This window comes from Artemia sp. Qi Xiang Cuo, chromosome 4, assembly GCF_049724085.1.
Source record: "Artemia sp. Qi Xiang Cuo chromosome 4, ASM4972408v1, whole genome shotgun sequence".
Classification (NCBI taxonomy): domain Eukaryota; kingdom Metazoa; phylum Arthropoda; class Branchiopoda; order Anostraca; family Artemiidae; genus Artemia; species Artemia sp. Qi Xiang Cuo.
The window spans coordinates 81,452,878-81,468,643 of record NC_142797.1 but is presented as its reverse complement, the minus strand read 5'-3'; the positions used below and the strand labels follow the sequence as shown (position 1 = coordinate 81,468,643).

General features: G+C 32.4%; 1 protein-coding gene across 1 annotated transcript in view; it reads left to right on the top strand.

Moving 5' to 3' along the window:
* The window catches only part of LOC148953503 (uncharacterized), a 146,229-nt gene that overhangs the window by 63,322 nt on the left and 67,141 nt on the right, over positions 1-15,766 (top strand). Inside the window, exon 7 of the mRNA XM_089088573.1 lies at positions 667-762. Coding sequence (XP_088944699.1) covers positions 667-762 — 96 coding nt within the window. The remainder of the gene's footprint in view (positions 1-666; positions 763-15,766) is intronic.

Genomic DNA, 15,766 nt, shown 5'->3' with positions numbered 1-15,766 from the left:
ATGATTTTATCACAAAAATCAATAGTAGTGTGATAATTGCAACTAGAATTAACCATAGATCCAAGAAGAGGGCCTAGTATATATATATATATATATATATATATATATATATATATATATATATATATATATATATATATATATATATATATATATATATATATATATATATATATATATCTTGCGTGAACTAGGTCTAATAACGAGATCCCCACTACTCTCCTAAAATGTTTAACATACATAGTTTATAGTTTCCCATATGGAAACTTCTTAGATGTGTTTACCTCTCTTATATCTCATATTTATCAACTCTATCAACCTGAGCCAGAATTATTTAAGATTCAAAGAATGAGGGAAAGTAGGGATTGGTAGATAAAACTAAATGCAGATACTAGGGCCGTCAAGTTTCGTAAGGCCAGTGACCTTTTTAAATTATATTCTGTAACTATAAACTTTGCCAACTCAGTGCCTTCAATTCACAAACATATGAGGGGGGGGGGATGTAAAATTCAGTTTTGAAAATATAGGGGTGGGGTAGAAGTTGTCGGTTTTTCAATTTTTTTTAATAAGAATCTCGAAAAAAGGCATCTTCAATTAAAATACCCCCCTTGTTATAGATGCTCATTATATATTCCACCTTATATATTTAAAAAAATATTTTTTTAGGGTATCCAGAATCAAACCCCTGTCAAAATTCATCAGTGGCCTCTACCTGCCGAAGCAAATCTGCCAGCTGCAAAAGAAGCTTAGATGCTGAGGATGGTAAGAAACTTTGCCAAAAAGTTTTAAAGAACAGATGAAGAATTAATGTCTCATTAGGTTGCTCTTTACTCCAACATAAATCCTTCCAATACTTTAATGACTAAATATACTAGATCAAACAGTTCGTGGTAACGAACTCTAAGTAAGGAGCGACCCGCCAAAATAGTAACCGAAAATTAAAAAAACGGAATTCTTGCACCAATAGATATATCAAAAGAATTTGCTTTTTATGCTGATTAAATAAAAAAAACAAGTTTTTTAAACTGAAAGTAAGGAGCGACATTAAAACTTATAACGAACAGAAATTATTCCGTATATGAAAGGGTCTGTCCCTTCCTCAACGCCTCGCTCTTTACGCTAAAGTTTTTTATTGTTTTAAAAAATAAAGTTGTGAGACAGAGTCAAACGTTAGCGTAAAGAGCGAGGGGTTGAGGAGGGGACAGCCCCTTTCATATACGGAATAATTTCTGTTCGTTTTAAGTTTTAATGTCGCTCCTTACTTTCAGTTTAAAAAACTTGTTTTTTTTATTTAATTTCTGATCGTTTTTTAGTTAATGCAGCTTTTATTTGCATACAAATTTTACTTTTCTTTTGCTAAATGGATGTCTTTACAAATTAACTTACGTAACTAACTTCTATATTCGTATATTTTTCTTCTGGCAAAAAAATACAAAGTTGCAGATTTTTGCAGATATGAGCTTGAAACTTACGTAATAGGGTTGTCTGATAGGCTAAATCTGACGGTGCGATTTTCATTAAAATTCTTTCACTTGTAGGGGGTGTTTCCCCCCTCTTTAAAAAATCGAGTAAATTTTCTCAGGCTCGTAGCCTTTGATGAGTAATACTAAACTTAATAAAATTTATATATTAAGAATCAGCACTATAAACACATTCTTTTTATACATTTAGTGACATCAAAATTCCGTTTTTAAAAGTTTCGATTACTATCGAGCCGTATCGCTTGTTTTTTTATTGTTTTTTTTTATTACGTATATGTTATTACGTATACGAGGGGGTTCTCCCTTAGTCAATACCACGCTCTTTACGTTAAAAGTTAAAAAAAAATTTGATTCACAAACCCCTGAATCGCAAAGACCGTTTAATTAGAATAGATAGCTCTTTTGAAAGCACTAAAAAAAAACTGTAGCGTAAAGAGCGAAGTATTGACTTGGGGGAGAACCCCCTCACATACGTTATAATTTCTGTTCGTTTTAAGTTCTAATATTCCTTCTTACATTTCAGTTGAAAAAACTTGTTTTTTTTTATTTAATTTCTGATCGTTTTTTAAATTATTGTTGGAAATCCGGCGCCCCCTTCATAGAAATGTCCCTTACCCCAAAGAAACATCCTCCACGGAAATATTCTCCAGAGTAACCCCCTCCTCTAGCCCCCCCCCTCCAGAAAAAATCCTTCCTGAAAATGGTTGTATACTTCCCAATAACCAATAAATAATGCTGGCAAGTCCGGCGCCCCCTTCATGGCAATTTCCCTTCTCCCATGAATACTTCCTTCATGAACAGATCCTCCAACATAACCACCGACCCCCCCTTCCCTCCCACAACGATAAAAAAAAACCTCCTGAAAACTTCTGTATACTTCCCAATAACCAATACTATATGTTAACATTGGGTAAAGTTCATAACTTTTAGCCCTATCTCTGGGAACTTCGGGGGATTAAGTCAACCTAAAAGACATATTTTTAATATTTTCGACCATGCTGAACAAAATGGCTATCTTAAAATTTTGATCGGGTGACTTTTGGGAAAACAAAAGCATTGGAGGGAACCTAGGTGCCCGCCATTTTTTGGTTGCTTAAATACAAAACTAGAACTTAATTCACGTTCGAACGAGTCATCTCACGATCTTCTAGGACTACTGTGTCAATGCAATTCACCCAGGGGAAAAAAAAACAAAAAAACAAACAAATAAACACTCACCCGTGATCATTCTTTTGGCAAAAAATGTAAAATTCCACATATTTGTAGATAGGAGCTTGAAAACTCTACAGTAGGGCTCTCTGATACGCTGAATATGATTTTGTCAGGCACTTAACTTTTGATAGGTAGCACTAAACTTGATGAAAGTCATATATTTAAAATCAGCATTGAAATCTGATTCTTTTGATATATCTATTGGTATCAAAAACCCGTTTTCTAGAGTTTCGGTTACCATTCAGCCGGGTCGCTCCTTACTTACAGTTCGTTACCACGAACTGTTTGATTTCAAATATATATTTAATTAAGTTTAGCCTTAATAATCAAAGATTACAAGCCTGAGAAAATTTTCCTGATTTTTAAAAAAAGGAGAAAACAGCCGCTAGAAGTCAAGTGATCTTATAATCACGCCATCAGATTCAGTGTATCAGAGAACCCTACTGTATACGTTTCAAGCTCCTATCTACAAAAATGTGTAATTTTTAATTTTTTGCTGCAAGAAAGATCACAGATGCGTGTTTATTTTTTTTCTAGGGTTAATTGTCTCGACCCAGTGGTCCTAGAATATCGAGAGAGGGCTCATAAGAACAAAACTTTAAAGTTCTATTGCACTTTTTATTTGACCAAAAAAATTGGAGGGCAACTAGGACCCTTCCCCCTTTTTTTACCCAGAATCATCCGATCAAAATTTTCAATTTAATACCCTTAGCATCAATAGTAGTAGCAATCTTAATACTACTACTACTAGCAACAGTAGTAGCGGTAGTAGTATTAGTAGCAATATTGTTATGCACATAGTGCCTTTTGATTAGTTCAACATCCCCTTCAACATGCTGTGAAGGTTTCAACTTAATACTTTAAGCCGTCCATGGGATATTGCTGATAAACCAATTTGCTAACCTGCTTGAAAATAATGTTCTTTGATTTGGTTCAACATACCCTTCAAAATTTCTGAGAGTTTCACCTTAATACCCTTAGCCTTAGAAAAAGAAGTACTAGTAGTAATAGTAGCAGTGTTAGTGCTAGTAGTAGTAACATAAGTAGCATGCACATAGTGCCTTCTTGTTAGTTTACCATCCCTCTCAACATTCCCTGTAAGTCTCAACTTAATACCCTAAGCCGTTCCTGATATATTTATTAACATAATGTGTTTTGATTTATTTCAACATCCCCCATCAACATTCACTGAAAGTTTAATCCTTATAACCTTAGTTTTCATAATAGTAGCAGTAGCAACACCAGTAGTAGTAGTAGTAGTAGTAGTAGTAGTAGTAGTAGTAGTAGATAATTTTGAAGACTAAACTGTCTTTCCATGAAGATGAATAAAAGTTCAAAAAGGGATAAATCCTTTAACTAGGCAGTGATAAAAATTGGGCTAAACCCTTTTATTAGACAGCAATAATATAGGGATAAGTACTTTTAATAGACAGTGATAATTAGTGATATTAATTAAAGAAACTGTTTTCCCCAAATAAGTTTTTCAAATAAAAGTAAAGAACTTCATTAAACTGAAAATGAACGAAAATAGAATCAAATGATCTACCAAGCATACAACTTCCACACTTCAGTATCAATAAATAAATCATACCCAAAACGAACAAGAATTAAAATAAATTACAGATTCAAACTCAAAACGAGCAGAAATTAATATGAGTAGGGTTCAAAACCCCTATAATTTCTAAAAGCCAGAATATAATTTGTACTTTACTGAAACATTTTTTAAAATGTTTTCACTTTTATAACGTTAAGAAATCAAAAATTGATTAATATTTTCAAGAATAAATAAAAGCATATGTATATTAAACTGACAATGCACAGTCATTGGATTTTTTTTTCAGTAAAGTACAAATTATATTCTGGCTTTTAGAAAGCATAGGGGGTTTTGAACCCTACTCGTATTAATTTCTGCTCGTTTTGAGTTTGGATCTGTTATTTATTTGATTTTTGTTCGTTTTGTGGGTATAATTTATTTATTGATTCTCATTTGTGGAAGTTGTATGCTTGGTAGATTATTTGATTCTTTTTTTGTTCATTTTTGGTTTAATGGAGTTCTTCACTTTAAAAAAAAAACTTATTTTGTGGAAAACGTTATTTTGATTAATTTCTGTTCTTTTTATATTGACATAATCTTTTTTAGGGAAAACGAAAATAAAAGTCTGAATCTTTTCCGTTTTTATTTAATAATTTATAGTTTGGCCTGCTATTTATATTCTGGAGAATCTAGAATGGATAGAATTTTGAATCAACTATTTAAAAAGGGCACTAGCTCTTTCAATTTCCAATTGAGTGAGCCCCTTATGAAGTTTCTATGACAACGCTTTCTATAAAAATCTTATGTGCCCCCAGGTCATAACTGACAACCCTTTCCCTGAGGGCTGTTGGGGAGTGTCACCCTCAATGACACAATTTCCAAACCTTTCAACTATGTTGAACAAAATGCCTATCTCAAAATTTTGATTGGATATGCTTGGGGAAATGGTGGGCGTCAGAGGAGGGTTAGTTGCTCTTCAATCACATTCGACTATTAAAAATGGCACTAACCCTTTCAATTTCAAATCGAATAAGTCCTTTTTGAAGTTTCTATGACAACGCTTTCTATAAAAACCTTATATGCCCCCAGAGCATAACTCAAAACACTTGTCCTGAGGGCTGTGGGGGAGCGTCATCCTCAAAGACATAACTTCCGGATCTTCCATCTATGGTGCACAAAATGGCTATCTCAAAATTTTGATTCAATGTGTATGGGGAAATGGTGGGTGTGGAAGGGGTGTTAGTTGCCCTCCAATCACTTTTGACTATTAAAAAGGGCATTAGCTCTTTCAATTTATAATCGAATGCGCCTTTTTCGAAGTTTCTACGACAACTCCTTGGATACGAAGTGCCCTGGTCTAAAAGAAAACATAAAACAAAAAAAAATATAAATAAATAATACATTGTGTCCACATCGTTCTATACTTAGGCAGCGCTATTGCGCTGCCTATGATTCGTAGTAGTAGTAGTAGTAGTAGTATTAGTAGTAGTAGTAGTAGTAGTAATATCAGGAGTAGTACTAATAGTAGTAGTAGTAATAGTAGTAGTAAGTAGTAGTAGTAGTAGTAGAAGTAGCATTATCACTAGTAGTAGTAGTAATAATTGCAGTAGTAGTAGTAGCAGCAGTAATAGTAGTAGTAGTAGTAGTAACAGCAGTTGTAGTAGTAGTAGTAATAGCAGTAGTAGTAGTAGTAGTAGAAGTAGTAGTCGTATTGCCACTAGTGGTAGTAGTAGAAGTATTAGTAGTAGTATTAGTAGTGGTATTGTTAGAAATGGTAGTAGTAGTTGTTGTAGTAGTAGTAGCAGTAGTAGTAGTAGTTATAGTAGTAGTAATAGTAGCAGTAGTAGTAGTGGTAGTTGTAGTTGTAGTAGCAGTAGTTGTAGTGGTAGTAGTAGTAGCAGTAATAGTAGTAGTAGTACTCACATTTTACCGTATGGTTACATATTATTTCCCTTTATTCCAAATTGTCCCTATGAAATTGCTCATACGCCTTTGTGACAACCTGCTTGCACATGCTGTTTTGAGGTCTAGTGTGTTTCTTTCTGAGTTGGAAAAAGTTTGAAAGAATAGGAAGATAAGTTTAAGGACCAAGTTTAGAATATTGGAAGCTATAATGATGACGATGTTCAAGTATGGTTCTGAAGCCTGGGCATTCCAAAAACCAGGGAGGATTTACTGGATAGTTTCCAGACAAACTGCCAAAGGATTGTTTTGGGTCCCGACTGACTGACCGTATCTAAAGCAGCAAGCTGTACGAAAATGTGGTCCAATCCCGCTTTCTAGGGCTATTAAATAAAAAAAAAAAATTCAACTGAAAGCAAGGAGCAACATTAAAACTTAAAACGAACAAAAATTATTACGTATGTGAGGGGAGTTGTCCCCTCCTCAAAACATCGCTCTTTACGCTAAAGTTTGACTTTCCGTTCCAATTGTTTAAGAATGACTCCTGAAACACAAGGGCCGTTTAATTAGAATAATAAGTATTTTTAGAAGTTCTAAAAAACCTTAGCGTAAAGAACGAGGCACCGAGGAGGGGGCAACCCCCTCATTTGCGTAATGATTTCTATTGGTTTTTAGTTTTATTGTTGCTCCTTTGCTCCAGTTGAAAAAAACCTGTTTTTTATTAGATTTATGATTGTTTTATAAATAATTCCGGGAAATCCAGCTCATCCTACACGGAGAGTCCCCTTCCCCCACGAAATATTCCTCCATGGAAAGATCTTCACATGTAACCTTCTCCCCCCCCCCAGAAAAATATCCCCCTGAAATTATCTGTATACTTCCCAATAACTAATACCATATGTAAAGAATGGGTAAAGTCCATAAATTGCATCCCTTCCCTCGGGGACTGTGGGGGGTCAAGTCATCTTCAAAGACAAAAGCTAGTTATTAGATCTTTCGACGATGCTGAACAAAGTGGCTATTTCAAAATTTTGATTGGGCAACTTTGTTGAGAAATGGGTCGTGAGAGGGGGCTAGATGGCCTCCAATGTTCTTGGTCACTTAAAAAGGGCACTAGAGCTTTGGATTCCCCATCAAATGAGCCCTCTCTCGATCCTCTAGGATCACTAATTTGATACAATCACCCCTGGGGAAAAAAAAACAAAAAAACATGCCTCTGTGATATTTCTTCTGGTACAAAATGCAAAATTTCACCTTTTTTGTATATAGGAGCTTGAAACCTCTACATAACGGTTCTCTGATATGCTGAATCGGATGGTGTGATTTTCATTAGGATCACTTGATGATCTGGGGATAAAGAGCGAAAATATGTCTTCAGCAGAGTAAAAAAAATAATTGAAATTATAATTAATAATCAACTAAAAGTTAAAAGAAACAACTTAATAAAAATGAAATCAATAATGAGCTTATAAGTTACAAAAATTAAAAATAATATTCAGCTCAACCTCAAAACAAACCGAAATTACTTAATAATTGAACAAGGAAGTTGTCTGTCTTGTATACGAATTATAATTTTTTTTTTTTAAAGCAGTTATTATAATATTTAAACAGTTAAAACGGTATAAGATATAAAAAATTTAGAATAAACGGATATTAGACTTAATAAAAAGTAAAAAAAAAAAAAAAACAATAATAAACTTAGAATGTACCCAAAATAAAATTGATATTCTAATCAAACTCTAAACGAACAGAAATTACTAGAATTATTAATTGGAAAATTCCCCCTTGCACTCCAATCATAGCGTAACAGTTTTACGAGCTTTACTGAAAGCAAGACATGTTTTCAGTAATTTGTCTTTTATCATTAAAACACTGAAAAATAAGTAGAGTAGCGATAGTTCTCGAATTTGTTGTGGTTACATTTTCTAACGCTAGTCTAGTTTCATCAGACTGATATGCACTTAAGTTCCGTTAATATTTCAATATATATATATATATATATATATATATATATATATATATATATATATATATATATATATATATATATATATATATATATATATATATATATATATATATATATATATATATATATATATATATATATATATATATATATATATATATATATATATATATATATATATATATATATATATATATATATATATATATATATATATATATATTTATATATATATATATATTTTCCTTAGGTAAATCGATTGTTTCGTCAGCGTAGAGTTTTTTTTCAGTTGTGCTTATATTGATTTTGTTGTTGTTGTTGTATCCCCCTTGTATCCCTGGCCATGGAGCTTTTCGAGGGGTATTAAGAGTATTGTATTTCAAATCTGTATTTATTGGTGAATAAACTAGTATAAACTAATAAACTTCTTACGACAAAATGCTACAAACTCTTATTTATGTGTATGTAGTTTCTTTATGCTTTCCCAGTCTCTTTTCCCAAGGATTCTCTCATTTATTTGTCCTGCCAATCTTTCTCTTGTCTATCAGTTTTCTCCTGCATATCAGTTTGATCAATATATATATATATATATATATATATATATATATATATATATATATATATATATATATATATATATATATATATATATATATATATATATATATATATATATATATATATATATATATATATATATATATATATATATATATATATATATATATATATATATATTAAGCAATTTCAAAAATGGACTTCTTGTAAAAAAAAAAACAAAAAAACTCAAGGCTGTATTTACAGTAAAGTGGTTACCTGGCTGCAGATCATCCCCCCCCCTCACCTGAAGGTTAAATTCTACTCGTAAAAAGCTACGAAAATGCAAATAAACTAATGTCGATTCATTTTGTTAAATTTTTTTTGTAAGCCTCCTGGAACAAAGCACCCAAAGAAATGCAAACGGAGTGACGAGTATTGTTGTGTTTCAGTCCCTCCCCCATCCCTTCACTCAAAGGTCCAATTTTACCCATAAAATGAAAAGGCTACAAAAATGCATATAAATAAATTTTGATACGTTCGGTAAAGTTTTTTTTTAACATACAACTCAAAAAAGTTTTTTTTATAAGCGTCCTCGAACAAAACACCCAAAACAATACACCCGGAGTGACGTGTGTTATTGTGTTTCCACACCCTCCCCCTCATCCCCTCACTCAAAGGTACAATTTTAGTCATAAAATAAAATGGCTACAAAAATGCATTTAAATAAATTTTGATATGTTCTGTAAAGTTTTTTCTACACACCCCTCAAAAAATCATAGCAAGTTTTTTTGTAAGCCCCCTCGAACAAAACAGCCAAAACAGTGCATCCGGAGTGACGTGTGTTATTTTGTTAAAGCCCCCCCCCCCATTCCGTCAATCAAAAGTCCAATTTTAGTCATAAAATAAAATGACTACAAAAATGCATTTAAATTAATTTTGATACGTTCTGTAAAGTTTTTTTTTTAAGACACCCCTCAAAAAATCGTTGCAAGTTTTTTTTTAAGCTTCCTCGAACAAAACACCCAAAACAATCCATCCGAAGTGACGTGATTTATTGTATTTCAGCCCTTCCTCCCCCATTCCCTCTTTCAAAGGTCCAATTTTAGTCACAAAATGAAATGGCTACAAAAATGCATATAAATAAATTTTGATACGTTCTGTAAATTTTTTTTTTTAATATACCACTCAAAAAATCATAGCAAGTTTTTTTTTTTAAGCACCCTCGAACAAAACACCCAAAATAATGCATCCAGTGACGTGTGTTATTTTGTTTCAGCCCCCCCCATCTCCTCACTCAAATGTCCAATTTTAGTCATAAAATAAAGTGGCTACAAAAATGCATATAAATAAATTTTGATACGTTCCGTAAAGATTTTTTAACACACCCCTCAAAAAATCATAGGAAGTTTTTTTTAAGCCCCCCTCGAACAAAACACCAAAAACAATGCACCCGGAGTGACGTATGATATTTTGTTTCTGTGCCCCACCCATCCCCTCACTCAAAGGTCCAATTTTAGTCATAAAATAAAATGGCTACAAAAATGCATATGCATAAATTTTGATAAGATCTGTAATTTTTTTTTTTAACACACCTTTAAAAAGATCATAGAAAGATTTGTTTTTGTAAGCCCCCTCGAACACAACACCCAAAACAATGCATCCGGAGTGACGTGTGTTATTGTGTTTCAGCCCCCCACCCATCCCCTCACTCAAAGGTCCAATTTTAGTCATAAAATAAAATGGCTACAAAAATACAAATGAATAAATTTCGATAATATCTGTAAATTTTTTTTATAACACACCCCTAAGAAAATCATAGAATTTTTTTTTTGTAAGCCCCCTCAAACACAACACCCAAACCAATGCATCCGGAGTGAAGTGTGTTATTGTGTTTCAGCCCCCCCCCCATCCCCTCACTCAAAGATCCAAATTTAGTCATAAAATAAAATGGCTACAAAAATGTATATAAATAAATTTTGATACGTTCTGTAAATTTTTTTTTTTTTAACATACCCCTCAAAAAATCATTGCAATTTTTTTTTGTAAGATTCCTCCAACAAAACACCCAAAACAATGCATCCGGAGTGACGTGTTTTATTATGTTTCAGCCCTTCCCCCCATCCCCTCACTCAAAGGTCCAATCTTAGTCACAAAATAAAATGGTTACAAAATGCATATAAATAAATTTTGATACGTTCTGTAAAGTTTTTTTTCTTTAACACGCCCCTAAAAAAATCATAAGAAGTTTTTTTTGTAAGCCCCCTCGAACAAACACCCAAAACAATACATCCGGAGAGACGTGTGTTATTGTGTTTCAGCCCCCCCCCCATCCCCTCACTCAAAGGTCCAAATAATGATAGCTCCAACACACCCCTCAAAAAATGATAGAATCTCCCTTAAAAATAATCCTAGATTAGCCATAGAGAAACTATACTGTTCACAATACATATTGTTTTCAATGAAATACAGTTTAGATTCTGTAAAACGAGAGAAACGAAAGAAAGCACCATTTTTTTGTAAAAATTATTTTTTCCTGGGACGTCATTTTCTTTATTGCGTTGTGGTTAATGTTGTAACAAATTAAAACTAAATTCATTTTATGTTTACTTTTTAATTAAAAATTTAATAATTAAAAACTAAAATTCCAATAGCAATAAAGACCACATCAAAGAAAATTTTCAATTTAAAGGAAACAGTTTTATCTCAATATTCTTATTTAGTTTTATTTCTTCTAAACATATAGAGCAATGGTGCCTCAATTACCTTTAGAGAATTAATAGCTTATGTTTTTGAAGAAATCCATTTTATTCTTTGCAGTGAAGTTTTGCAAAAACGAATGTATTCGGCTCTTTTACACATTTTAAAGAATTTAGCTGGGAATAAAGAAATATTAATGGAACTTTAGTGCATATAAGTCTAAGGAAACTAGATTGATATTAGAAAATGTAATCGCAACAAATTTGAGAACTTTCGCTACTCTACTTATTTTCCAATGTTATAATTATAAAAGAAAAATTACTTGAAATATTTATTGCTGTCAGTAAAGCGCGTATAACAGTCGCGCTATGATTGGAGTGCAAGGGGGAAAATTTCCCACTTCATATATCTAGTAATTTCTGTTCGTTTTAAGTTTGATTACAATATCAATTTTATTTTGGGTATATTCTAAATTCATTATTTTTTTTTTTTTTATTTATTTATTTTTTTTATTAAGTCTAATATCCGTTTCTTTTAAGTGTTCTATCTCTTATACTGTTATAACTGCTTAAAACTCTTATAATAACTGTTTAAAAAAGTTATAATCAAACAGTTCGTGGTAACGAACTGTAAGTAAGGAGCGACCCGGCTCAATTCATCAAGATTTTCATCAAGTTTAGTCGTACCCATCAAAAGTTAAGCGCCTGAGAAAATTTGGCTATTTTAGAAAAAAGGGAGAAAGACCCCCTAAAAGTTATAGAACTTTAATGAAATTCACAGCATCATATTCCGTATATTAGAAAACCCTACTGTAGTGGTTTCAAGCTCTTATCTACAAAAATTTGGAATTTTGCATTTTTTGCCAGAATAAAGATCACGGATGCGTGTTTATTTGTTTGTTTTTTTTTTCTTTTCCCCAGGGATGATCGTATCGACCCACTGGTCCTAGAATATCGTGGTAGGGCACATTGGAATGGAAATTAAAAGTTCTTGTGCTCTTTTTAAGTGACCAAAAAATGGAGGGCAACTAGGCCCCCTCCCACGCTCTTTTTTTCCCAAAGTCACCCGATCAAAATTTTGAGATAGCCATTTTGTTCAGCATGTTCGAAAATATTATAAGTATGTCTTTTAGGATGAACCCCGAAGGTCTCGGGGGAGGTCTGAAAGTTATGAACTTTACCCAATGTTAACATATGGTATTGGTAATTGGGAAGTATACAGACGTTTTCAGGGGAGATTTTTCCTGGTAGTGGGGGGGGGGGTCGGGGGTTTTGTGGGAGGATCTTTTCATTAAGGAAGTTTTCATGGGGGAAGGGACATTGCTATGAAGGGGACGCCGGACTTCCCAGCATTTTTAAAAAAAAAGATCAGAAATTAAATATAAAAAACAAGTTTTTCAACTGCAACAGCAGCAACATCAAAACTTTAAACGAACAGAAAATATTAAATATATGATTGGGTTCACCCCCTAGTCAATACCTCGGTCTTTAAGCCAAAGATTTTTTAGTACTTTCATAAGAGCTATTTATTCTAATTAACGGCCTTTGTGATTAAGCGGTCATTTTTAAAGAATTGGAACAAAATTCGAACTTTAACTTAAAGAGCAAGGTGTTGACAAGGGGTCGAACCCCCTAATATACGTATTAAAAATATATGAATATAGAAGTTCGTTACGAAAGTTAATTCGTAAGTTACGTATATTTATTGCTAATAAAAACGTTCGTCAATAGGATTAAACAAGTTTCGAGGAAGCCATTTAACCAAATAAAAGTAAAATACAAATTTTGTTTTAATTATTCATGTACGGTGAGCCAAGATCACCACCTGCATTTATTCAAAAACGTTCAAAAATCAAATAAAAAAAAAGTTTTTTAAACTGAAAGTAAGGAGCGACATTAAAACTTAAAACGCAGAGAAATTATTCCGTATATGAAAGGGGCTGTCCCCTCCTCAACGCCTCGCTCTTTACGCTAAAGTTATTCTTTCTCACAGCTTTATTTTTTAAAACATTAAAAAACTTTAGTGTAAAGAGCGAGGCGTTGAGGAGGGGACATCCCCTTTCATATACGGAATAATTTCTGTTCGTTTTAAGTTTTAATATCGCTCCTTACTTTCAGTTTAAAAAACTCGTTTTTTTATTTAATTGGGGTACAAGACAGACAACTTCCTCGTTCAATTATTTAGTATTTTCTGTTCGTTTTTAGTTTGAGTTGAATATTGGTTTTATTTTTTGTAAGTTATAACTTCATTATTGATTTCATTTTTATTAAGTTGCTTCTTTTAACTTTTAGTTGATTACTAATTATCGTGTAGTTTTCTTTTTACTCCGCTGAAGACATATTTTCGCTCTTTACTTTTGTTCAAGAAAAACTGTTTTTTTTAATTGTTCGTTTTTATTCATTTGTGTAAAAAAGGAAAAACAAAACAAAAATTAGAATGACATAAATTGATGCTTAAAGTACTTAAATTAGAGCTGATATTTAAATTTGCCATAAATCTTTAGTTAGTAAAACAAAGGTAGCTTTTACTATCACAATGAACATATTTATTTCTAAAATTTTCTAATACGGTTAAATTAGGCCATATTTCATACAGCCATATTTAAATTAGCCACAAATGTTTAATTAGTAAAACAAAAGTAGTTTTTACAATCATAATGATTCATAATTTACAATCATGATGTTTTATAATGCATCATGTTTTTTTTAAATTTAATTTCTGTTTGTTTTTTATTTATTTTTGTACAAAAACTAAAAAAATAATTTAAGAAAACAAAAATTATATGAAATAAATTGGAATTTGAAGTACTTTGATTAAAGCTGATATTTAAATTAGCCATGAAATTTTAATTAGTAAAACAAAAGTTGTTCTTACAATCATAATGAACATATTCATTTCTGTTTTTTTTTCTAATTATTATTATTATTATTATTTTATTACCAATTATTAAACATACAAAATGTTGTAAATGAAGTACAAGAAAATAAAAAAAAAGTAACATCAAATAACAACAAAATATCCAAAGAATACTCAACTACAGAAAAACAAGATTCCTACGACGAACAAAAAAAGACAAATTTAAGTTATTGCAACATATAATGAAAAGAGGCTTGGTTCAAACGCCTTTGCAAATCGAACACGGCGATTCAGTACAGCAATAAGCGGGTCGGCTATACCATACTTCAGAGATATATTCGAATTCCTCATCCAAACTGGAAGACGAAGCAGATACTTGCCATATCTGTAGAAAATCGACCGAACATTGAGGTGATGAGACGAGGTAAATATTTTCCAAAACGGAGATAGGGCTAGCACATATGGCCAAACAAAAGCATTATACACTCTTGCAAGTAGAAAACGGTTAAAGTGGCACTTCATTGAAACAAGAATTCCATAAGCTCTGCGTGTCTTTACAGCGAACAACGAAACAAGGCAATCGCGGGTTTCTTTAAGATCGCTACAAATTGGAAGGCCGAGGTACATAATCTTAGACGAAGACTTAATCGTAGAAATACCGAAAATAACATCAACTGGTATACTATATTTAACACGGCTATTAAATACGAGAACTTCTCTTGATTGAAAGAAAGACCTATGTTACCATACTCCTTACTCAAAACACGGAAAAGCTCTTCGATGCCTACAAGTGTTCTACTCGCGCTCAAAATGTCGTCGGCATAATAAATCAGTAAAACATTGAGACCTCTAAAGATACATGTAGACTGAACCAGTTCTTGCAATGAAAGAACACTATTATTGAAAAGCGGTAGGGAAGTAAGTGCTCCTTGGCGTATTCCCTTCATTACAGGTTTAAGACTATAAGATGGGTTAGAGCATCAACATAAGTTACATTTACATGCGCTGTTAAATTACTATACATATTTCTCATTGCACGTATAATAGACTTATTCACACCACGTTTCCAGGCCGACAACAATATCTGAGAGTGCAAACCGAAGTCAAACGCGCGGTTGACATCATGACCAGCAAAATGCAGTCTCATTTGAATCATCGGCGTCAATCAACAAATTAGCAATCAAATAACGCGCGTGTTCTCTACTAATTTTTTTCTTGAAACCAAATTGGTTATCCGGCGTGTTACATATAGCACTAAGCCCATTTACAACAAGCAATTCAAATAACTTGCACAGTATAGGCGCGACAGTTATCGGGCGGTAAGAAGAACACTGCCCCTCGTCTTTTCCCTGCTTTAATACAGGAGTAATTACCCCAGTGCAGAATAGGTCTGGAACAACCCCAGCATTAAAAATCATTTGGTACAGGAGACAATATGGCCATTGTTTAAATTAGGCCATATTTTATACGGTCATATTTAAATTAGTCGTTGATTTTTAATTAGTAAAACAAAAGTAGTTTTTACAATCATAATGAACCTATTTATTTCTGCATTTTTCTAATACAGCGATATCT